Raw genomic sequence first — 25,188 nt, 5'->3', positions numbered from 1 at the left:
GGGGGAGAAACAGGGAACTACTGCTCAGGTTTATGTTTCTCAAACTCATTGCCCCCCCCCCCCGGTCAGAATAAAGAGACAGACACAGGAAGTTGGGTAAACTAAGGGCCACTTTATTAAAATTAAAATTCTGGCAGCAAAGGCAAGGCATAGGTTGGGGACATGGTCAAGGCCAGGAGTCCTTTGGACACCTCCCTTGCTCCGGTGGGGTGGCTCCTGTCTGGCTGGCACATTGCTCAGGATACGCCCAACAGATCTCCCCCCACAAACTGCATAGATTAAGTGGAGATCAATCCCGGCCATCCCTTAGGCAGTCTGCATTCTCCCCACTGTGAGACCTCCCAGCCCAAATAGGACTGCTGCATAGTGCTCATCGAGCCACCAATTCCAATCCAACCCACCAATCCTAAGTGACCGACCTCAACTACAGCACCACCTCAGCCAATTCCACAATCCTCTGGACAGTCGTGCAGGGTAGGCGAAAAATACCCCTTCCTACTGCTAATCAAGGAAGGATCAAAAAAATCCTACCCAGTCCCCATTGCAATTGAGTGACCAGCTAAAGTCTGCACTATATCCAGGGTGGGAGGGAGGGCCGAACACAAGGCAAGCCTGCACAAAGAGGGGAAGTCAGATGACTAGGTCTGTGCCCTCCCCCAAGACCGAAACCAGCTGCTCTGGCAGCCAACTCCTCTCTGCTCTTTTCCTTCTGTCTGAGGCAAAGGCAGCCCCCTCCCTGCTGCGATTCCGTCAGTTGCAGGTAAGGAGCTGAATTTGTGCTGCATGAAAAAGGTCAGGGAGAAACTGAAATCTGGGGATGTGCACTGATTTCTGCACAGGAGTATCTCCCCATTTGTCAGTCAGATAGTCCTTTGCAGGGATTAATTTGGATTGGAACAGGTTCCCCAACTGCCTCTCCACTTGAAAGTAATTATTTGGGCGGGGAGAGGCTGTTTCTTGCTGGAGGTTTTCACACTGACTGGACGACCTCTGATTTCCTACAATGAGTAGAAGGTTGAACTAGATGGCCTTTAAGACCCTTTCCAACTCTTAATATTCTCTAACAGTTTAACCGATTATGTAAGGAGGACTGCATGCAGCCTCTGGTGCTAGCTACTCTTCTCCTGTAAGACCTGAAGTTGAACAGAAAAGGTCCCTGACTCCTTGTTTCCCTTTACCTTAACTAGTCCTCCCTCTTCTAGGGTTACATGGTCCCTGACTCCTTGTTTCCCTTTACCTTAACTAGTCCTCCCTCTTCTAGGGTTACATGGTAGCAGGACAGAACTATGCAGGGATCACAGTCTTCTTTTTTTGTGGGGGACTCTGTTGTTAGCCCAGCATATATGGAGCGCTCCTACACCCTCCCAGGTTTTCCGGAAACACTTCCTGGTTTTGCTGCCATGCTGATGCACACCCAAGATGCTAATATGGTATTAGATGGAATGTTTTTGCAAACGGGGTTCCAAGGCCAAAAGAAGCAACAGCAGCCAGCTTTGAACTTGGGGTTTCTCAGTCAGCTTAGTCACTGAGGAGGGGAGGGCATCTAGCTCAGTGAGCAGAGTGTGTGGTTTGCGTGCTGGTCTCAGGTTCAATCCCTGGATCCTTCAGTTAAAAGGACCTCAGACTGCACAGTGAGGAAAGACATTGGAGAGGAGGGACCTTGGCGAGGAGGTGCCTGCCTGAGCAGATGCTAATACTGGGGGCTACCAAGATCCATTCTCTGACAGTGTCAGATATTTGATTTTCTTGTAGTTACTAGGCTACAAAGGCTCCCAATCCCAAATCAGCTCTAAATTCCCTCTGTCCAGTCATGGGAGATTAAGGTTTGTCCCACCACCCAAATTTTTCAGTGCAAGAAAGCAGAAAGTAGACAAATTTATACCTTAGTCTAATAATCTTGGTCAGCCTTGGTGGTCATTTATAGCCTCGTCTTTCTCTGGTTTCATAAAACAGCTTGCCAAAGTTCAGCACAGAGTGTTGGTGGTCATGGGCTGAATTGTATCAGAAAAGAATGCATGACTGGGGGGGGGGGGGAAGCTTCCCAGAGAACATGCTGTAACCTGTAACCCTATGGACATATGTGCTGTCAAGTTGCAACTACCATACGGCAACCCCAGCAAGGGGCTTTGAAGGCGAGTGACAAGCAGAGGTGGTTTGCCACTGCTTTCCTCTGCAGAGCCTTCCTCGGTGATCTCTCATCTATGTACTAGTCCTGCTTAGCTTCCAAGAGCTGATGAGATTGGGCTATGCCGTACCATTCCACATCCTGCTGTAACTCAACACTCCAGGAATATAATGTGCTGGCATCTCACTGAGGAAGCCAGCAAGATGAGGCCTTTGCACTGTGGCCTAAGAGATCTTATGAACATATGAACATATGCAGCTGCCTTATACTGAATCAGACCCTTGGTCCATCAAAGTCAGTATTGTCTACTCAGACTGGCAGCGGCTCTCTAGGGTCTCAAGCAAGGTTTTTCACAACTATTTGCCTGGACCCTTTTTAGTTGGAGATGCCGGGGATTGAACCTGGGACCTTCTGCTTACCAAGCAGATGCTCTACCACTGAGCCACCATCCACTGTGGTGGTGGGCTCAAAAGCTTGCAGTGTTTTATGCTAATTTGGTTAGTCCACTAAAAGGTATTTCCTGGATTTTTATTCTTGTTTGTGAGATTTAACAAAACAAGACAGATGCTGTGTTAAACCATGTGGTTGGTGTCCCTTGAGAACAAGTGTCCTGTCTGATATGCTTCAGCACCAAGGACAGAGGCTGTGGCTTTTTGCAAAATGGGTGGTGATGAGATAAGGGATGCACACCCATTTCTTTTAGGAACATTTTAGTCCATTCTGCTCTTTCACAGACCGATTTCTTACTAAGCTTACGCTGCTCTCACTCTCTTCTCTGCAGGGCTGCTGCTGGATTTCGCACGAACTGCCCTGGATCGGTGAGTTGCTTCGCCTCTTTTCAAGTTCTTCAAGTTCCCTCCGCAGGATCCTCTGAAAACCGGACCAATTTCACACTAGACTTTTAATCCTGGTCCCCAAGCTGACATTCTACACTAAAATAATAGAATCCAGTTTGGAGACAGGGCTAAAGCAGGATTAAAGGTCTAGTGCAAAATTGGTCCCGGTTTCTGTCTGCTGTGGAGAAAACTTGAAAAGGGGCGGGGCAACTCACCCACTGGGGTAGCTTGTGCAAAATCCAGCAACAGCTCCGCAGAGAAAAGGAGGAAGGAGATCGAAACAAGGGGAGTGGGAAATTTTTAATTCACTCTTTATCAGAATCATCACATATTCTTGTTCTTTTTGTTGCTTATTTTGGTTTCCTGGAGAAACACATTTTGCCCCCTAATGGTTGTTGTTTAGCCACTGGGGTTGAGTTAGCTAGGGATTCACCAGATGAAAACTTCTTAGAAATCTTCAGGCAGATTAGAGAAAGCATCGCCATTCCATAGGCAATGAAAATTCTCCCTGGTAGTGTGTTTTTCTTCCTTTCCTGGAGTCCTCAAGTGAGGAAAGAGTGTGTGTGGGGAAGGTGTTTCTATTTTTAAACAAAACAGAGCTTGAAGGTAAGGAAAGCCATTCCCTTCCCACCCTGCTTTCCCTTGCTGAACACTGATGCTTGCATGTGGGCTCCAACCCTGGAAGTTAACTCAGCTAGGAGGAAAACAATTTAAGCATAGCAGGGGATGGGGTTCAGTACTCCTCGCCCACACGCTCCAGTTTTGTTTAAAAATAGACCCTCCCAACCCAACCTGCCTGCTTTCTGTACATGTAAATAGGAAATTGGCTCTATCTCTCCCCCCCCCACCCCTAGCTGCAAGCTGGATAAGGCCATTTGCATGCAGGAAAGCCTGCTTTGAGATGAAATGAAAGATGGCAAGAGATCTCAGGTCCTGACTCAGCAGTTCTTTTTGGCAGAGAGTTTATCTGATCCTTCCTCATCCATGTTGAGCTCTCATGTCTCCTCTGACCTCTGCCTTTAGGCACACACCCCAGCAGGAGTCTCTGTTTCTGTTCTCCAACCTTCAGCAGGACCAGACTGGCCTTTCGGCTTAACAGAAAGTCCCTGCTGGGCTATGGGCAACCAGAAACCTACTTGGGCTGCTTCCCATTCAGATGCTTTGCTCTGCTGTGGCTTCCTTTACAGCAGGAGCATCCATAGAAAGTCATCCTCTATCCATCATGTTTCAGCATTTCTTCCCAGCTTTGCTGTGGTCTTTCCCGAACCTGGCTTGATATTATTTTTTTGGAAAGATTGCAGTCGGTGTGTCTTGGCATGCCATATGGACAGGAAGGGAAGAAACACTGAAATATGGTGGATCGAGGATGACGTTTTTTCAGATCCTGTCCACAAGGGTACCATTTTCCTTACTTCAGACCCTTTGGAGGCCATTCTCCCCTCTGAACCAGAGGCCTTTTAAGGGGCTTTAAAATTATTAATCACTATAGCATTATAATAAAATTTATAGCAACAATGGCCAGCTTTCTTTCTTTTTGTTAAAAGTAAATTTCTAGCTCTTTTAATTGCAGAACTATAAGGAGAAAGGTACTGGCTGCATATTTTGCCTTATAACTCTGCATCCCAAAGGGCCAGAACTGTACTGTGTTAATATTAAAGCTGAGAAGTTGTACAGTACAGAGATAGATCATTTTTTCATTATAACACTATAAAAGTCTGAAAACATCCTGAAGTGGCAAGGCAGGGGCAATGGCAGCCACAAAGGCTAAGGCAAGGAAAATGAGGGAGAAACTTCCATGGGAATTCTTTGTTGCCATTGCCTTTACAGCAGCAATGAGAGATACACAGAGAACTGTCTGAATGTGGAAACAGCTCTGAGCAGAGAGGAGCCTGCAGACCAACTAGGTACAGGGGCCACATGGTCTCCAGGATATCTGTTTTGACATCCAAACTTGGTGCTTTTTTCGACAGCAGTTGAGCTGCTTATTATAGGAAGTTTAAACCCTTAACTTCTTTCCTTTTCACCCATTTTCTTCAGCCCTGCCTGCTGACCAGCTAGTCTGAATAAAGCACAGCCTATTACAGGGGAGAGGGCAAAAGCTTGGGTCTATGCCTCTCTTCTTTCCTCTGGGCAACATTGCCTGCCTAAAAGCAAAGTTTGCCCCTACCTAAGAAGCACAGCCCCAGATAATGGGGGGAAAAACTCACACAAAGAGGATTTGTGCTTAAATGAAAGCAGAAAGAACTTCCAAAACCAGAGAGATGGTATAATGACTGATAGAAAAGTGAAGCACCATGCAAAGGGCCACTGATCCAATTAGAGGAATATGCTTCTATTTCCACCAGACATCCCTGTTGCACACACATTTACACAGTCACACTTTAGCTTCACTACCTCTTCCATTGAGAAAAACTGGAAACAGACAGCAGTGTGCCAGAATAATTGCTGGTTGTGAATGCATGCATTTTTGCATTTATTTATAACTTCCTTTTCTCCATCCACTATCGCCGGCTCTTGTCGTTAATGAATGTTTGAATATATTACAGTTGCATTTATTATAGTAACTATATTAAAGAATGGGCATCTGCACTGAAGGGTTACCAACCTCAACTACCAGTATTAACAAACAGAATTGGATGGGACTAAGAAGGGAGCACAAGGGGCAGTTCTGTTTTTCTGTTCACTGATGGGGTATGTGGAAATCAAAAGCTGCCTGGTCCAGTTCCTTACAGATGGATATCGGCAGGGCTTTTTATGAACAGGATTGCACAGGAACACAGTTCTGACTAGCTTGGCATCAGGGGTTGTGGCCCAATATGCAAATGAGTTCCTACTGGGCTTTTTCTACCAAAAAACCCCTGGATATCGGTATAATTCAAGCCACCTTCACATCCCATTCTAAATCAGCAATCAGGCATCATGGTGATGGAACTCATATGTCTCCATTCTCAACCCCAGGATCCCACAGCTGGCAGCACAGCTATGTATCCTGCAGCAGGGTCCAAGCGAAAGGACTGGATCCTACTGATGTCCCACTTTCAGCCAACACTAGCCACAAACTCCCTAAGGACAAATGACTTGCATTTTTCTTTGTTTCCTCCCATTAAATGGAAGGGATCACATCTTAAATTCTGATAGGCATGAGTTGGCCAGAGTTCCCAGCTATCTGGAGAAGACCGCTTTCTGCCTCTTAGTGGTGGGACCTCGCCTATGTGAGGAAAGGATAAGCCCTCCAAACACTAGATAAAAAGGTAAAGGTAATCCCCTGTGCAAGCACCAGTTGTTTCTGAGCTGCCTTGCACCTATCTCCAGTTTCATCTCAATGTGGAGAAGAATCCCTGTCTCCTGCAGGGAAAAGCAGAGAGCTGGGCTTGTGATGGGGTGTGCTGCCCTTGGGGAGGCAAACCCATATCTGATAATCCTGCATAGTGCCTGTGCTGGTGATGCAACTGATTTTGGCCCTTGGGATTCGCAAGAGTGCAGAGGCAGGGTATAAATGTAGAAGTAAATAAGCAGGGTATAAATGTAGAAATAAAATAAAAATAAAACCCAGAGCTACTCCCTCTGTCACCATCTCCTGCCTGTCCTAATGCTGGGCCTTTTGCCAGCCAGGGTTAGTGCTTTATTATGCCGCCACCAGTCCTTTGATGCCTGAAGGTAAGGCATTCCGTTTCCTTTCCCACATCGTGCCCCTTGCCCAATTTTTTTGCTTATGATCTGTCCCAACCCTCCTAGCACTGCTGGCTGTTATCACCTTGCCCAGCAATATTTGGCACATGAGTTTGTGTTGTGTACTTCAGAACAGACTGCATAGTAAGATAACCCAGTGGTTTCTTTTCTGGTCTGGGGCTCCTGAGGGCCCCCCCCCCCCCATGCTTGGCCTGCTGCTAGAGGAGCTGAGCAAATTGGGAGAGGAGGTCAAATGCCAAAACTAAATGCAGCTGCTTCTGGTTTGGGGCCAGTTCTTTCTCACTGTGTTGCTGTTGATGCCTCAGTGATGAGGATCTTAGGTGAATTGAACGTGGCAACATCACCTGCTTATTGTGGAGACTAATGGATCAAACTGGCTGGCAATGCTAGGATCTTGCAAGGGACATGCTGATTTCATCTGCTGCCTGATCTTTTTAGCTGGAGATGCCGGGGGTGAATTGGGACTTTTTGCATGCCAAGCAGATGCTCTCCCACTCAATCATAGCCCCTCCCCAGAACATACATTCTCTCTGTGTATGTTCAGCTCACTCTTAACAAGCCATTCAAGCAATCGTGCAGTTTCACCAACTCTAGCAATACTCATACAGTGGGTGGTACACTACCCTAAGGTGGTGGAAATTTCTTCAACCAAAGGGGCATCCCCCAACTTAAGAAACTGTTCTATTGGAGGAAGAGCCACTTAAAATGCAGGAAGGCTTCAAATATCACCTAGTGGAATGATAAAATACAGGCCAAAATATGCAGTCAACAACTTTTATTTATGTAATCAACCACATATCCTTTGTATTAGTAATGAAAAGCCAGAGAGTTCAACCAACACACAGCATGGAATTCCAAAGACCGTGCATCTTCACAGATACACTTGTATCACAATAGGTGTAATATACACAGAACCAGTGTGGTGTAGTGGTTAGAGTGTTGAACTAGGATCTGGGAGACCCAGGTTTGAATCCCTTTTCTGCCATGGAAGCTCGCTGGGCAACCTTAGGCCAATCACTGTTTCTCAGCCTAACTTCCCTCATAGAGTAGATGAGAAAATAAAATGGAGAAAGGGAGACTGATGGAAGTCACTTTGGAGAGAAAGATGGCGTATAAATGAAGTAATTACATCTATTTATCTATAGTATGGGCTAATCTGCAGATATCTAAATCTGCAAACTGGGACTGCACTGACTAAACCAGATATTTTGCAAACTTGGGAAACTCCCCAGGTTTGCAGAAAAATCTGAAAAGTTAAAAAAAAAATACACCGAGGGGTTTAAATCCCCCCTCCAAAATAAAATACTGTTGTCTGCGCATGCACAGACAATGTAGTTACCTTGGTTCTACAGAACTGGTGGTGGTGGACTCTGTGACCCACTCCAGCAGTTCCCTGACACTATTGCCACTGAAACCAGGCTCAAAGGTGGGTGGTGAAGCCTGGAGCTGCACCAGGTTTAGGATGGGATCCCCCCAGGAGTCTCACAGGCTCCACACTTGCAAATACATAAATATCAACTTTTCATCTTGTGTGGTCAACTAAGTACAATATGTAATTGCAGCAAAATTATATTCAGTACATACAACTAATTCTGTTTAACTGATTAAAGCAAGCACTTATCTAATATTTGCAACAAACACACTTTCGCCCACTCACACAGCCAGACATTCAGTTTTTTATATATGAGGATCCAATATGTTCAAGCAACACAGACCATGGAACTTGATCTACAATGCATTCAGTTTATGATAGCAATGCACAACCTGTAATACTGTTAAACAAAGAGATGAAGCTGGCAGACAAGTGGAGCCGAATCCTGACTCCCCTTATCTTACACTGGGGCTCAAAGCATTTTTCTCCCAGCCCTGCTAACTTCTGAGATTTGAGCCTAAGCATGGAGGAAAAAATAGTACAAGCATAAGGCAAGGGAGGGGGGGGGGAGGATTTTCTGTCCCTCAGCCATGTGCTGTGTTTTCTTTATATAGACCTCCTCCAACCACCTTGAGGATCCTCGAAAAGGAGGGGAAAATGTCTCAATTCCTGCTTCTTTGTGCAAGCAAGGATTTGTAATGGCTTCTAGAAAATAGCAACCTGTTCACCTATCCCCCCTTCCCAAATCTTGCAGGGAGTGTTTCTTGGGTGAGGGGTATGATCCCTGAGAATTTCACCCAAACTGGATAGACAACAAAAACATTAGGGGCAGAAATTCAAGTTTCCCACTGAAAGTAAAATAAAGAATAGAAAAGAGAATCCAAACTCTGGTAATAAGTACAATAAAGAAAGCAAACAGAAAATCTGAAATGAATTGGAAATGATCTGTATACGTCTGCTACCCTAGTGGCAGCTCTTACCCCTGAGAGATATAGCTCTTGAGCTTAAATGTAGGTCTTCTTGGGATTTTGGAGTGACTTACATGGTGATCCCAGTGAGTTCCCATCCAGGCACTGGTCACTCAGCACTGCCAGAGCAGTGGGCCCCCTGATCATCCCTGGTGCCCCCACTGAATGCTGGGTGTTTAAGCTCCTATGTGGTTGCCTGTCCAGATGATGTGGGTGCAGGTGGGGGCTGGGAGGCATTCCTGGGCATGGGCCTACACCCACAGCCTCACATGCCTGCCTACTGGCATTCCTTTCGCTAGCAAATGACTCAGGGGCAGCTGGTATTCAAGCTGTGCTCTGTGGAGATGAGTCACCGCATGACGGGACCAGGAGAGCTGCCATATCCGATCAGAACCACTGGCCGGTCTCGTTCCCTGCCCACGACAGCCTTCTGCTCCAGAAAGCAAGCAAGCAGCTGCCCTTTTGCCTTGCTCCCTGCTCCCACAATGCCCTTTGGACTGGCACTGTGTTATGGGAGGGACGGATACCAGCAGTCCCCCTTCTGACCTTCAAACCAATGCGCTTGCGCCCTGTGACAAAGTCGGGCTTAAATTTCCCTCAGATGTGAAGCCATCTGGCAACCGTAAAAAGAAAAGATGCCTACCCAATCTGTGGCCAAAAAGGAATCAGGGCTCGATTATTCTCTAGTGAAGGGGTTTCCCAGTGCTTATTAGTAACTCCACAGCTGTGCCATTCTGGGTAGTTGAATTTTATGTAGTGAAGTCTCCTTTCTGTGTTTTTTTTAATGCAGCCAAGTTGATGGGAAACAGCAAACCATTCTTGAATGGGCAATTTGAGCTCCTCTTTGAGTATAGCCATTTTGAAATGTATTCTGAGTGGTATGAGGAAGGCCAGGGGGGGAGGGTGAAGGCAGTTTTGTTTGGCAGCGTTACCCACAAGGAGAGCCTTCCCAGAGAGATTTGCTTGGCACCTTCACTGTTGTTTCTTCGATAGCAAATTAAAGAAATTATGTTGCCCAAGCCGTTGACTAATGAGCCAGCTGCATATGTTGTTGCTATGCTGAAGTTCTGCTTCGATTGATTTTACTTGGTGCCTTAGGTTGCATTGTAGGGTTTTTCTGGTTAAGATTTGAACAAGGATGCAGTTTTTTTAACCATTTGGCAGGAGAGCTGTCTTAAGTTTTGCCTGGTGTAAATTTTGCTTCAGAATTAGCACTGCCCTGTGTCTTTGTCTGCACCCCTATAATATTTGCTTGATCTGTAGATTTTAGTAAGAAGCAGATACTTATGAAGATGATACATTGAAGGACAAGGCCTGCTGAAGGAGAATCAGCATGACTTCCTCAAATGGAAGTCCTGCCTCACCAACCTTTGGGAGTTCTTTGAGCAGGTTTAACAAGCATTGGATAAGGGCATCCAATTATCTATTAGGATTTCCAAAGGTTCTTTACAAGGTACCTCACCAAAGGCTCCTGAATAAGGTCAAGGGATAAGAGTATGATTTTTCCAATAGATTGTAAGTTGATTAATGAACAGAAGGCATAAAGCAGAGAATAAGAATGAAGAGGCAGTTCTCACAATGAAGTAAGCAATGGGATTCCACAAGGATTGGTACTGGGATTGGTGCTATTTAATTTGTTCATATATGGTGAACACATAAGAAGGGACTGTGGCTCAATGGGAGAGTATTTGCTCTGTGTGCAGAAGGTCCCAGATCCAATTCCTAGTATCTCCAGTTAAAAGGATCAGGTGGTAGATAATGTGAATGGCTTCACCATAAGACTCTGGAGAGCCACAGCCAGTTTGAGTAGACTGACTTTGAAGGACCATTGGTCTGATTCAGTATAAGGCAGTAGTTTTAGCTGTTCATGATTTGGGAAAGGTTTGTGCCAGTGTAGTGTAGGGAGGTGGCTCTGCTTTTGAAGGAGAGGCAATGGATCAGTGGTAGATCATCTATTTGACATCCAGAAAGTCTCAAGTTTAATCCCCAGCATGTCCAGTTGAAAGGATCAGGTTGTAGGTAATGTGCCAGTGTAGTGTGCCAGTGTATGTGCAGCATAGCAACAACAAGTTTTAAAATGATATTAAGCTGTTTAGGATGGTGAAAACCAAGGCAGATTGGAGAGAGCTACAAATGGATCTCTCTAAATTGGGTGAGTCAAGAACAGTGCGGCAAACAAAAGTCATTGCTGGTAAGTCCAGTGCTGGAAAGACCATCTGCTAATCACAGCTGTTGAATGAGCAGCTCAAGGGTCTGTTGGCCATACTAATATGTGTCATGGAACAAGGCAAAAGTCTGTACTTCTGTAGCATATTTGTGAAAATCCTGGGAAATTTAGAATCTGGGCTGTTCAGAAAGACAGAGGTAATGTTTACTCTATGGGCTCTTACAATAAAGGTAAAGGTAGTCCCCTGTGTAAGCACCTGTCGTTTCTAACTCTGGGGTGACGTTGCTTTCACAACTTTTCACAGCAGACTTTTTACAGAGTGGTTTGCTATTGCCTTCCCCAGTCGTCTTCCCCAGCAAGCTGGGTACTCATTTTACTGACCTTGGAAGGATGGAAGACTGAGTCAACCTTGAGCCAGCTACCTGAACCCAGCTTCTGCTGAGATTGAACTCAGGTCATGAGCAGAGTTTGGGCTGCAATACTGCAGCTTTCCACTCTGTGCCACGGGGCTCTTCTCTTACAATAACCTGCAGATTATTCACAGTTTCACTTCTTCAAGTGCTATTTGTATATTGAGGGTGATCACATCCAGCACATTTATTTATTCAGTGCATTTTATCCACTCCTTCCTCCAGTAACTCCAAAAAACATACCTGGTTCTCTTCAACTTCACATTATTCTTGTGAGGCATATTAGGCTGACAGAAATAGTCACCCAGAAAATTTCACCCTAAGTCACCCAGAAAATTTCATGGCAAGCAGGGTTTCGAACCCAGGTCCCCTCCCCCACCCAGTCCTAGTCATCCAGTGCTCTGGCCACTACACAGCACTGCAACTGTACTTGAAGGGTGCAATTTTTTTAACCAATGCCAAAAAGCTTTCTTAAGTTTTCAGACCATGCCCTTGTGGTACTGAGATGGAAAATATTTTTACATTCCTGTTTTTGTATTTGGAGCCAACGAGAAGTTGAAGACATCCTACACTGTGGCCAGAGCCAGTTTAGTTTCTATCTTTGACTGTTGCAAATAAACACCTGCTCTGTGATCAGGAAAATCTACATTACTCATAGAGAATCTCTGTTTGTTTTGCCACCTTACAAGATTAGTCATTATTGTTGTTCCCTGTTGTAGAGATCATTTAATAGAGCCGGTGCTGTGGAGTAAATATAAATCTAATCATTTTAAACTCTAATGCTGTTAATGTTCTCTGCCGGATAGTTGGCGCTCATCTGTTTTGTCTTCTGCCAGTCATAAGGCAATTTGTAATAAACCATAGGCTTTGAACACATAAAAATGACTGGGTATCTTTCATGATTGTAATGAAAGGTTATTAGCTCACCATCTAATCCTGTCTGCTAGCCAAAAGATTGGTCAGATGTTAACTAGTCAAAACGTCAGCCCTTCTTTCATGTTGGTATAAAAACTAGTCTGAGCTGAAAAATTAGCGACAGTAATATTTGCAAGCCTTAAGATTATGCTGGTGACTTGAAGAAGCTGAGGAGGGGAAAGAACGAGGACAGAATGACTTGGCAGATATATGTGACATGGATGTTTACCAACCAGCAGAACTGCTTGTGAATCTTGCCACTGAAGATCACACAGATAGGGCAGTTTTTCCCAATTTTTTGTTTATACCAACCATTTTGCTGGCTCCCAGGCTTTGGGAGGGATTATCTCAAGCCATTTCTGTTTTCATTTCCCCATTCTCCCAACGCAGAGCCTAATTCCGACTGTGAGGGGTACAGGGGATCTAGTTGAAGTGGTCTGGTCTCCTGAGGGTCAGACCCAGAGACCTAGGAAGAGGAGAAAAGAAACAGTATGCATCTGATTGAGGCCAGAGCCCACTGGTACCTGATGAGTGAAGCTATGACTGATAGATCCTAGCAGGTACAGAGGGTGGGGAGTTTAGTAGGAAACAGCAGTCTGCCTCCCCCCGCCCACCGTCCCATTCTCTCATCCTGTCAGTCATGCAGAAGAGAAAAAGTGTAGCTTGTTCCCACTTCCTTGCAGGCATTAAAAATAGGGGAGCCTCATCTTCCACTGACTATCCTTGTCTCCCTTGGGGGGGGGGCTCTGCTTTTGGAGGAGAGGCTATGGATCAGTGGTAGATCATCTATTTGACACCCAGAAAGTCTCAAGTTTAATCCCCAGCATGTCCAGTTGAAAGGATCAGGTTGTAGGTAATGTAAAAGACCTCTGCCTGAGACCTTGGAGACCTACAGCCAGTCTGTGTAGACAGTCCTGACCTTGTTGTATTGATGGCCTGAATCCGTTTAAGGCAGTTTCATGCACTTGTGCCTCTCTCTTACATCCTAGCAATGCAATATTAATCATGATACTTAGCATATATATAGCACTTTAGAGTGTTCAAGTGCTTTGCACATACTGTTTTGCAAATCCTTGCAACATTCTTTTCATGAACCTGTAATATTGTAGGGATTGAGGAGCATATATTATTTGAAACCACCTGTTGAATCACAAGAGATATGAGATTTACACTTGGGACTCCATGGATTCCCTGATTTTTTTTTTTTTATTATTATTGCTTAGCACTCTGGAGAGCCAGTTTGGTGTAGTGGTTAAGTGTGTGGACTCTTATCTGGGAGAACCGGGTTTGATTCCCCACTCCTCCACTTGCAGCTGCTGGAATGGCCTTGGGTCAGCCATAGCTCTGGCAGAGGCTGTACTTGAAAGGGCAGCTGCTGTGGGAGCCCTCTCAGCCCCACCCGTCTCACAGTGTGTCTGTTGTGGGGGAGGAAGGGAAAGGAGATTGTGAGCCGCTCTGGGACTCTTCAGAGTGGAGGGCGGGATATAAATCCAATATCATCATCTTCTTCTTCTCTGTAGCCTGGAAATCTGTTGTAATTCTAGGAGCTCTCCAGGCCCCACCTGGATGCTGGCAACCTCACAGGCCTACTTGTATACCTGATAATTATCTTTTCAATTGGATCTGGTTGCTGACTGTAATAAAATTGAACTGAACTGAACCCCATAGGCCCAAGAGAGGATGTCAGTCCCTTCCTAAGCTGCTGATGGGTGCGAGAGAGCGGAGCGCCAGCAGGGCATTGGCACCCCCCTCATCATGCTGAAACAAGTTCTCGAGTGGATTTGTTGGAGAACCAGCCAAGAAACAGTAGCCAAATCTCGCCACTGGTGTTTGAGGGTGTCCAGCAGATGTGTGACGCTGGGGCCTCCGTATGCATCCATATTTGTGGGGCAGGGTGAAAACAATACTTGAATGTTTTAAATTAGTCACTGGGATGTCATGGTGAAATTACAATTTTCCTGCTCAAGAGGATGCATCAACAAAGAGAAAAGGGCTGTAGCTTATGGCACTTGATGTTTTTACTACATTTCTTGTTTTTACTATATCAGTGCTTATATCAGATATAGTACTATATCAGTACTATATCACTCCATGGATTCCCTGATTTTTTTTATTATTATTATTGCTTAGCACTCTGGAGAGCCAGTTTGGTGTAGTGGTTAAGTGTGCAGACTCTTATCTGGGAGAACCGGGTTTGATTCCCCACTCCTCCACTTGCACCTGCTAGCATGGCCTTGGGTCAGCCATAGCTCTGGCAGAGGCTGTACTTGAAAGGGCAGCTGCTGTGGGAGCCCTCTTAGCCCCACCCGCCTCACAGTGTGTCTGTTGTGGGGGAGGAAGGTAAAGGAGATTGTGAGCTGCTCTGAGACTCTTTGGAGTGGAGGGCAGGATATAAATCCAATATCATCTTCATCTTCTTCTTCTCAAACACAGAGGCACTCTATTGTAAACTCTGGTGGTGTGGAGGAATTCACAGGGGGTTGATCTGAACATTAGTATATCCATATGGCTATTTATGACTGCCCCCCCACCAATATAGTTTAATCATTTCTTGAAACTTGCAATAAAAGAGTTAAAAGTAAAAAAAATCAAACCCTTGGCATTCTGGAGGGCTGAATCCAGACCTTGGAAACAAGCCGCATTTTCTTGTAATTGCTGAAAGCACTACTGAACACACTGAAGGCACATTTTTCCCCCTTCATAAAAAGGTTGCATAAATACCCATGCATCATTTATCAAAAGGCCCATGAGTTGCACAGGCTGGAAAGACAGGGATCAGAAGCCCAGTGTTAAGCGTGCGTCACATGGAGCCATTGCTCTTTCATCTGTTTTAAAGCCTTCTCAAACACCGTCACCGATTTTTCTCCTGCTGGAGCACAGGGGGGACTGCAAGGCAGGGAATGTTTCCCAGTGGTTCGGTCGGCCAGGCTCTCTAATGGCACTGAGAGAAAAAAAGGCTGCTTATACAGAGCAGGTAAAAAGCATCTCTGAAGCACAAAGCAGAATGTTGCTTTGGTGAGTCATCAGTGACTTGTTTGTAACTCTCAGAGAGTTATGCACGTATGTGCCATTAAGTTGTAACTGACTTCTGGCAACCCCAGCAAGGGGCTTTCAAGGCAACGGCAAGCGAGAAGCAGAAGTGGTTTGCAATGGCTTTCCTCTGCAGGGTTTTCCTTAGTAGTTCCCCCATCCAAGTCCCAAGATCTGACAAGATGGAGCTACACCATGCCACCTTCCTTCATCTCAGAGATTTACTGGAGCAGAAGTAGAATTCATGAAGCTACCTTCTGCTGAGTCAGAATGAGGCCAAAAGAAATGATACATTTTTGCATGAGTCGGATTGGAATTCTCTCTACTTGCCTTGCTTTTGTCCCAGCAGCTAGCTGTGGGAGACGTCTTCCTCCACATGACACAGGGCCTGATTGGGATCAGTACAGTGGAGCGAGGGAGAAGAGGGGCTTCAGCTCCACCCCAGGTGCAGTTCTACTGAGATGAAATAGTGTAGGAGGGTGTTATTTGCCACACTGGGGCAGGATGCATGTGCAAAAAGCACCCCCGCAAGCTGTTTCAACCCAAGTAAAGGTCACACTGTGCCAGTCCAGATTATCCCAGGTGACTCTATGTGGGGCTGCCTTTGAGAAATTTCCTGGGGAGAAGCCATGGCTCAGTGGCAGAACATCAGCTTGGCATGCAGAAGGTCCCAGGTTCAAGCCGCAGCATCTCCAGTTAAAAGGACCAGGCAGCAGGTGATGCAAAGCACCTCTACTCAAGCCCCTGGAAAGCTGCTGCCAGTCTGAAGAAACAATACTGACCTTGATGAAATGATAGTCTGATTCATTATAAGGCAACTTTACATATTTATGTGTTCACAGCCGGGACTTTTTTTGTAGCAGGAACTCCTTTGCACATTAGGCCATACCCCTCTCATGTAGCCAATCCTCCAAGAGCTTACAGGGCTTTTCTTACAGGGCCTACTGTAAGCTCCTGGAGGATTGGCTACATCAGGGGGTGTGGCCTAATGTGCAAAGGAGTTCCTGCTACAAGAAAAACCCTGTCAATGTCATATTCACTGAATTCCCAGCTTTCATTTTTAAAAGTCTATCACTGCAGGGATATAAAGGGAACATCATATCTCCAACAAAAGAAGTGGCCACCACTTGCCTCAAAAACCCTTTGGGGTTTCCATAAGTCAGTGGCAAGTTGATAGCACTTTCCTCCATCACTGACATCCAAACAACATAGTTTTGCCACCTTAAACATCTCCAGTATCTCTCCAAAGTAAAATCAAGTCCAAGAGTTTCCTCTGGGCAAATGTTAAGAAATGGACTACAAATCTTGTGATTAAGAAAGCAGTCCTTAAAGAACTGAATCCTACAAAATATGGACATAAACCCTTTGCCAACAGCAGGTGGCTTCACCCCAGATCTGCGGAACCTGAAATGGCAGGGGTGTGTGTGTAGAACGCTTGGTCAAGCCATATGCTGAAGGTTAGTGTATGGAGGCTAAACAAGTCAGAGGGGAAAAAAATGCTTTTTCAAGAGAATTCAGTATATTTATTTATTATATTAGGTTTATGAATCATCCAGTCCTTGCTACTGCAGGACTCTGGGCAATATACAACACAGTAAAATATTTTAAAAATTTAAAATGAATACTTAAAATTTCTACAGTGATTGATCAAGTGGTGAAGACAGTTTTAACCCCTAATTCCAGACTGTGAGTGCCTCATGGTTCCAGAGAGGAGAGAAAACAATCTAAAGGGAAAGGAGAATAGGGGAGGGTGCCAGCCAGAATGGAAACTGTCACTGCCCTCAACCAAAGGCCTGCTGGAACATCTCTGCCTTTCAGGCCCTGTGGAATTGCATAAGATTTTGGAGGGCCCTGACCGTGTTTGGCAGAGAGTTCCACCAGTTTGGGGCCAAGACTGAAAAGGCCCTGGCCCTGGTCAAGGACAGCTGGATATGTCTGAGGCCAGGGATCATGTAAAAGGTAAAGGTAGTCGCCTGTGCAAGCACCAGTCGTTTCCGACTCTGGGGTGACATTGCTTTCACAATGTTTTCACGGCAGACTTTTTTATGGGGTGGTTTGCCATTGCCTTCCCCAGTTATCTACACTTTCATCCCAGCAAGCTGGGGACTCATTTTATCAACCTTGGAAGGATGGAAGGCTGAGTCAACCTTGAGCTGGCTACCTAAACCCAGCTTCCACTGGGATTGAACTCAGGTCATGAGCAGGGAGCTCAGACGGCAGTACTGCAGCTTTACCACTCTGCGCCATGGGGCTCTTCCAGGAATTATGAGCAGATTGTTATCCAAGGAGCATATCACCCTACTGGGGACATACCGAAGAAGGCAGTCTTGCAGACACATTAGCCCCCGACTGCTCATAGTCCTCCTGGGCAGGGCCACTCAAGATTTATAAGCTTTTTGAGTATTCCAGGTGTTACAGAATCCCAGCCACAGAAAAGTTTGAAATTAGTCTTCGTAAAAAGAATTCCAAACCAGTCACTGTGATTTAAATGTTCAGTCATATTAAATTCTCCCCATATCCACAGCTGCCAAAGGCAAATATCGAAATTACAACACATGAATTAGTTACAAAGGATTCTCTAAGTATATCTTGTGCCCACAAATTTAGGATTAGGGAGTTTTGGCCTCTGCACCTTCTACATGGATCTTGGGAATCAACATGAAAACCTACTCATTTTTAGAACATTTCATTTAAATGTTTTAAAACATTTTAAACAGCCCAAAGGGGGGGGGGAATCCACATGAAGCACTGCATTGATCCTTCACTCTCCACCCACTAGGAATTTCCTCCCAATCTGACTCCTTTTGACTTGCTAATGCACTAACAGCATTTTCCCATTACCGATCCCTTTGTTTTTCTGCTGCTCTCAAGGGAGTGCTGAATGGGGGCTGATAAGCACTCCCCTTTTATATATTTAAAGAGAGAGACTCCATTTTTACTGCATTCCTGTTGCTCCTTGGGAATTTCCAAGAAGACATGAGATCCTTTTGCCCTTAAAATGACTTGCTTTGGGAAGTCAAGCTACTGCAGAAGAAGCAGCTCCTTACAACCAGAAAACAAGGCATTGTGCTTTGCTTCCTGTACCTGTCAATCGCAGCTATGACTCTCTATTGGTAAGATCGCTAAATTGGCCTGTTTCCTCTGCAGAAGACTGGGGGTGAAAATTAGAGGCTCAGTCATTAGAAGGAAGCACCAAATGAAAAGTAAATGAAGTATTTTGTTGCCAAAGTATTTTCCCCTAATGCTCCCTTATTGCCTATAACTCTTTCCCTCTAACCAGCAGGGATCCTCTATAAACCCTCCTCCTCTAAGTTCCTTATAAGGAGGTGTCTGTAAATTATAAGTTGCCAAAGTCTGTGCACATTTTGTCTTCTAAAAGATCTAGAGCAGGGGTGGCCAAACTTGCTTAATATAAGAGCCACAGAGAATAGAGGTCAGATGTTTGAGAAGTGTAAGACATGAACATCAGATGTAGGGAGGGAGGGAGGAAGGAAGGAAGGAAGGAAGGAAGGAAGGAAGGAAGGAAGGAAGGAAGGAAGGAAGGAAGGAAGGAAGGAAGGAAGGAAGGAAAATAGGGGGGAGGAGAGAAGGAAGGAAAATAGGGGGGAGGGAAGGAGAGGTGGAAAAAAGCAACTTTAAATGCATTCTTCAAGCCGCCTGCTTTAAAGAGAGAAATGCCTTTCCAAGTCAGCTGGCAGGGTGGTGGGGGCCTTGAGAGTCACACAATATGTTTGAAAGAGCCACAGTTTGGCCACCTCTGATCTAGAGCAATGATTCCCAAACATGGAGCTCATGGGTGTGATGGCTCCCACCAGTGTATCTCCTGGTGTTTGCTTCCTTCTTTCTCAAAACATCTGTCCCCCAAAGAGCCAATTGTGACTTTCAGAGGGTGGACTTGATAGTATCACCTTCATGATGAGCTCCTTCCTGCCTCTCCCCAAATCCAGTACTGCTCCCAAATCTCTTCAGCTTTCCCAAACTGGAGTTGGCAATCCTATAAAAAAATAATCCTCAAGAATGTAACAGACCTTAAAGCAGAATGTGGTCTCTGTGGTATTATGGAAGACATATTTTGGCACCAAAGAACCAAGTCATCAGTTTTTGATAAGCCTCTGAACTGCCCTCCCATCACATGTAATATGTTGTCTTTCCAGATGGGGGCCCAAAGAAACTTCGTAGCAACATCCGTCGAAGTACAGAGACTGGGATTGCTGTGGAGATGAGAAACAGGGTAACACGGCAAGGCAGTCGGGAGTCAACTGATGGTAGTACCAACAGCAACAGCTCCGATGGCATGTAAGAGCCAGAGATGATTAACGGCACTTTTCTATACGGGGCAGATGCCTTTCCCTCACACACATACCTGGGAATGAAGGAGACAATGGACATGACTAAGGGATTTTTTTAAAAAAATCCTTGGTTAAAGTATTTTTAAAAATTGCTTTCTGTTTTGGGTGGCTCATGGATATGCCAAAGACCAAAAGGAAGCACAAGAGCCCCATGCTTATTTCCCCCCCAGTTCTGTTTACCATCCAAAGTAGAATATTCACACCATCTGCGAAGGATGTCTCCAAGACCTTTTGCCATCACAGGGCAATACAGAAAGGTGGCTGAACACAGAACATGATGACGTCTCCATTTGTTTGCTGTTTCCAAAACAATCCTTTGTCTTTGAGTGGGAACAGAATTGTCCTAAGGTGTGGGTGTGGAGGGGGGATGCAGTTTTCTGCAGGATGCAAGCCGCATGTCTTCTCACTGGTGGAGAGCAAAGTAACTTTCTTAGGGACACAATGGCAAACCATTTCTGTACATCTCTCCACATCAAAACCCCATGAGGTGTGGACATAAGTTGACTGTGACTTGTTGGCACTTTCCACCATCACTGTCTCTCTAGAAGGCTTCAAAGCACAAACTACCACTTCTGACACTTTTTTAGCAGTACTTTTCACCAACCTGTGGCCATTTACTTTCATCACTTTTGCTATCCTTGTTTCTCCTTGCTTTGGACAAAACCCAGAAGTGAGGAGAAAGATGTCTATATAAACCTTTATATAGGTTTATATCAACTTGCAGCTGATGTGACTAACCTTTTTCGCACACAGCTTACCTCACAGTCACAATCCTGTTCCCTCCGCAGCATCTGTCGGATGTCCCACCATCTGTGCCAGAGTTACAGGAAGTGCTGCAACTTTTGCGTAGCAAACGTAAACTGGGTTTTAGTGGTTTACGTTTGCTACGCAAAAGCTGCAGCACTTTCTGTAACTTCGGCGCAGATGGTGGGAAATCCAACCAGACGCTGCAGAGGGAACAGGATTGTGACTGCGAGGTGAGCTGTGTGCGAAAACAGGTTGTTTTACAATTGCTTCTTTTGAACGTCCCAAGCAGCTCTCAGACAGTGCTTTTGTGCCAGTGAAACCCTGATTTCTCTCACCCTTTTCCTTCAGGTTTATTTTCCCTACAAACCGGCTGGGAGCCGAAAGCCAGTTCAGTGACTTCTTAGATGGTCTGGGGCCAGCACAAATTGTGGGACGCCAGACCTTAGCTACTCCGCCGATGGGTGAGTCTTTGAACCAGCAGGGCATGCCAGACTCTTGGTACCCACCCTCACAGAACTCCACCAGGCTGTTGACATTCTGCCAAGGATGCTCCCAACCAAGCAAGACAAGGAACAGGAAGATTTATGCAGAGCCATGGCCAAATGGGCTACAGCAGGCTCCTGGCACACCCATCCATTCTTTAGTCGGGATGTGGGAATCCAAGGTCATGTCCTCATTCTATGCAGTATAAAGTAGCTTCATGACCACATGAAGTTGCTTTATACTGAATCAGACCCTTGGTCCGTCAAGATCCATCTTGTCTTCTCTAACAAGCAACAGGTCTCCAGGGTCTCGACTAGGGCTCTTTCACACCACCTGATTATTTTTGGTGGAGATGCCAGGGATTGAACCTGGGACCTTCTGCATGGTAAACAACTGCTGTGCTCCTGAGCTATGACCCCTTCTCTGCATTTAGAGTGGCTATTGTTATAAAGAGTTAAAATGGGCTGATGAATATACAGAGGACCCCAGACCCTTCTACTTTGTTTTATATTTTTATAAAGAGTGGTGTGTGAGTGTGTAAGAAAGTGTTTGTCCTTGTCCTGAGCCCTGTCAGGATTCTTATGAAATTTGTTTTTAACAACTTTGTGAATGTGCTTTACTTAAAGAAGTGAGAGCAAGGTATTCTGTATGTGCTCCAAGGCAGTCTTAAGCACCGCTATTTTCCACACTTTGCAACTGAGCTCTAGTTTAGATCCAGTCTTGCCTTCACTGATATTATTTTGGTCCTCTTAGTAAGGGAACTCTGCTTTCTCCTGCCTGCAAAGGCAGCAACCTCTCTGGCAAATCTCCAGAAAGATCAGAGCAGTTCTATGTCTCCCGGCTTCTCTCCAGTCTTCCTTCAGAAATAACTTGCAACATCGCAAAATTTTGTAGGAGGGCGTGCAACATGCATAAGCAGATTGTTAAATCCTTAAACAAGGCTGAACTATAAGGACACCTCTAAATGTATTTGCTGATCCTAGTATTATATGTGGCAAGGTTTTAAGCAGACTTTACATACAAATAAACTGAACTGAGCTGACTTCTGTGTGGCACACTGCAAGCTCTTGGTGCAGACTCCTCCAGGGCAGCATTCATGGTATAAGAGCAGCTTTATTACAAGAAAGCTTGCTTTTGTTTTTATTATTTTGTATGTGGGTGTGCTCTCCCACCCACCCATTTTTGTCCTCTTACTAAATTTTTGCTGTTTTGTGCCTTTATTCCACTGGATACTGCTGCCACCTGCTGGTAAACAGCAGTGTTGACCGATAGTTTCCCTCTTTTCTTCCACAAACACCCAGTAGTCTTGGGATCTATACCTCCTCCTCCTTGCGCATCTGGCAATATAAAACTCTGTTCATCTTCTGCTCTCTGCTGGCTAAAAACAGAAATGACAACAAGCAATGAACATTTGTTCTTGAACTGTATTCACTAGAGCTTTAAGCCCCTTCTGGCTTAAGTCTCACTCCTGCACTGTTTGCACAATATCAACACAGAGAAGTACACAAAAGACAAGTACATGTAGAGAAGAATATGCAAGCAAAAACACTGTCAGTAAAATACAGAGTTCTCAGATTTTTAATGCTACCAACTCTGATGTGAGAAATTCCTGGAAATTTGGGGGTGGAACGGGAGGAGGGCAGGGTTTCAGGAGGGGAAACCCATGTGGTATAATGCCATAGAGTTCACCCTTCAATGCAGCCATTTTCTTCAGGGCAACTGATCTCTGTCATCTGGAGATCAGTTGTAATTTGGGTGAGATTTTAGGGCTGCCAAGCTCCCACCAAGGGTGGGGGATCTCCCAGTTTTGGGGCCCCCAACCCGCCAGCACAGAACAGGTTGCTTCGAGGGGGTCCCTGCACCCACAGAGTCCTGTCATCATAGGAACATATGAAGCTGCTTTATAGTGAATCAGACCCTCAGTCCATCGAAGTCAGCGGCTCTCCAGGGCCTCAAGCTAAGGTTTTTCATGACTATTTGCTTGGACCCTTTTTAGTTGGAGATGCTGGGGACTGAACCTGGGACCTTCTGCTTTCCAAGCAGATGCTCTACCACTGAGCCACCGTCCCTCCCCATGTGATGTTCCCTGCATGATGATGTCACCTGGAAATGATGTCATCGTGCCAGGCACGTCACACCAGAGACACTCTAGAGCATCACTCTAGAGCATCACACAGGAGAAAAGCAGGATGCTTATTGGTGCAGTTAACCTTGCCTGAACTATGGAGGATCCACTGCACACAAAGCTTCCCACACAGCTACACTGTCACAGAATTCCTGGTTTTGGAAGCCCTGGAAACCTCTGAAATGGGCTTTCAGACAAGATTAGTAAACTAGGGGAAGCCACACCAGGCTGGGCCAGACCTGAGGTTAATGGAACTGCCTCTGAAAGCTCAAAGCAGAGCATGAAGGCACTCACTGAAAGTCTAATAAATAACACTTAGTATTAATTTATTCAGATTTTTAATTCCAGAAGGGTAGTAAAATTAAACTTTTCATTTTTGTAGATGCATTTTCAGTCTTCAGAACTCTTCACATGGCTGACCTCAATATTCCTGACAACCACCCAGCTTTATCCTGTGGGAGGCTGGAGAAAGCAGGCAAGCAGAAGGAGACACACAGAACAGGCATTACATCTAATTTGTGCCTGCTGTGGGAATTTGTGGCAAATGGCATCCCCCGGGACCATTTTGGCCCAGGAAAATGGCATGCAGGGAGTCTCCCCCTCCCCCCCCAAAAAAACAAAAACAAACTCCTGCCACAGTCCCAATCCAAACCAGTCCCCGGCTGCAGCATGTCAGGGTTGAATTCCTACAGGGAACTTGCAGCTGATGTGTGACTAACCCAAGTGGCGACTAGTTAGACATAATGTTTTGTTTGGCTCAGAGACAGAGAGAGCCGATTTGGTGTGTTCACAACTGATTGATTAAATTTGTACACAGTCCCTCCAGGCCTCCTGGAGCTAGCTCACAGAACAAAACAAAACCACCCATAAAGACAAACAAATCATACCAATAAAAACATATAAATAAAACAATCCAAGTCAATAAAAATGCTAATACAAACAGCCAGTAAAAGAAAGCCAGGGCATAAAAGCCTAAAATGATATTGAGCAGATTGTAAAACAGCTTTAAAAAGGAGAAGCTCTTACTTTAGAAAACCTTAAAGAGAGATGTTTTGGCCCTGTGTTTACAGGCCTGGGGAGCCTCAAAGAGGAAGGAATGCCAAAAGACCTTGAGGACTTCCCTCCTCAGACTCTTGGTCATACACTGTGGGAGGTGAGGTGTAGATGGGAAGGGTTCTGGCTCAAGGCATTGCATGAAGGAGGTCCAAAGTTCAGTCCTAGGCATCTCCAGTTAAAGGATCCCATGTAAAAAGTGCTGGTAAAGGCCTTTTTCTGACTGAGACTCTCTCAAAGCAGACACTGTTGGGCTAGATGGTAGAGTTAGAGAACCAGTTTGGTGCACTGATTAAGGGTGGTGGACTCTAATCTGGAGACCCGTGTTTGATTCCCCACTCCTTCACATGCAACTGCTAGAGTGACCTTGGGACAGTCATAACTGTCAGAAGCTGTTCTGGAAAGAGTTCTGTCAGAGTTCTCACAGGATGTCTGCTGTGGGGACAGAAAGGAAAAGGAGATTGTAAGCTGCTCTGGGACTCCTTCGGATAGTGATGGTTGGGGTATAAATCCCATCTCTTTTCTTCCTCCTTCTCTTCTTCATCTAGTTCTTCCTTTTCTTTTTCTTCTTCTTCCTCTTCATATAAGGCTACTTTTCCTTTTGCCACCTCCTTGAATCTGTTGCCAGTCAGTCTAACTGGGTGATTCTAGATTTCAAGAGGACAGTGCTTGTGCTCTTCCTGCTCCATCCTCAGCCTTTTTTGGGAGCTAAAGACACCCAACTGGTTGAACTGATCTTCATACAGTTGGCCCTCTGAACCCTCCAGTAGATTTCTGACAGTTTCTCTTTCTTTTTTTAAAGAGAAGGCATTTTCAGATCTTGCATCCATCTATACCAGGAGCACCCCCATACACTACTCTTAGCTCTGTTCTATATATGTGTGGTCACTGTGTTATGTGAGCAGGAGCAACACGTGT

The 25,188-nt window shown here is 45.3% G+C and overlaps 1 protein-coding gene across 3 annotated transcripts in view; it reads left to right on the top strand.

Moving 5' to 3' along the window:
* RIMS3 (regulating synaptic membrane exocytosis 3) overlaps positions 1-25,188 on the top strand; it is an 82,108-nt gene that overhangs the window by 47,954 nt on the left and 8,966 nt on the right. For all 3 annotated transcript variants that reach the window (XM_060258309.1, XM_060258311.1, XM_060258310.1), the window contains exons 3-4: positions 19,668-19,809; positions 20,958-21,070. In XM_060258309.1, the coding sequence (XP_060114292.1) occupies positions 19,668-19,809; positions 20,958-21,070 (255 nt within the window). The remainder of the gene's footprint in view (positions 1-19,667; positions 19,810-20,957; positions 21,071-25,188) is intronic.

Source organism: Heteronotia binoei, chromosome 17 (genome assembly GCF_032191835.1).
Source record: "Heteronotia binoei isolate CCM8104 ecotype False Entrance Well chromosome 17, APGP_CSIRO_Hbin_v1, whole genome shotgun sequence".
Lineage (NCBI taxonomy): Eukaryota > Metazoa > Chordata > Lepidosauria > Squamata > Gekkonidae > Heteronotia > Heteronotia binoei.
This window is presented reverse-complemented; position numbering and strand designations above follow the sequence as displayed.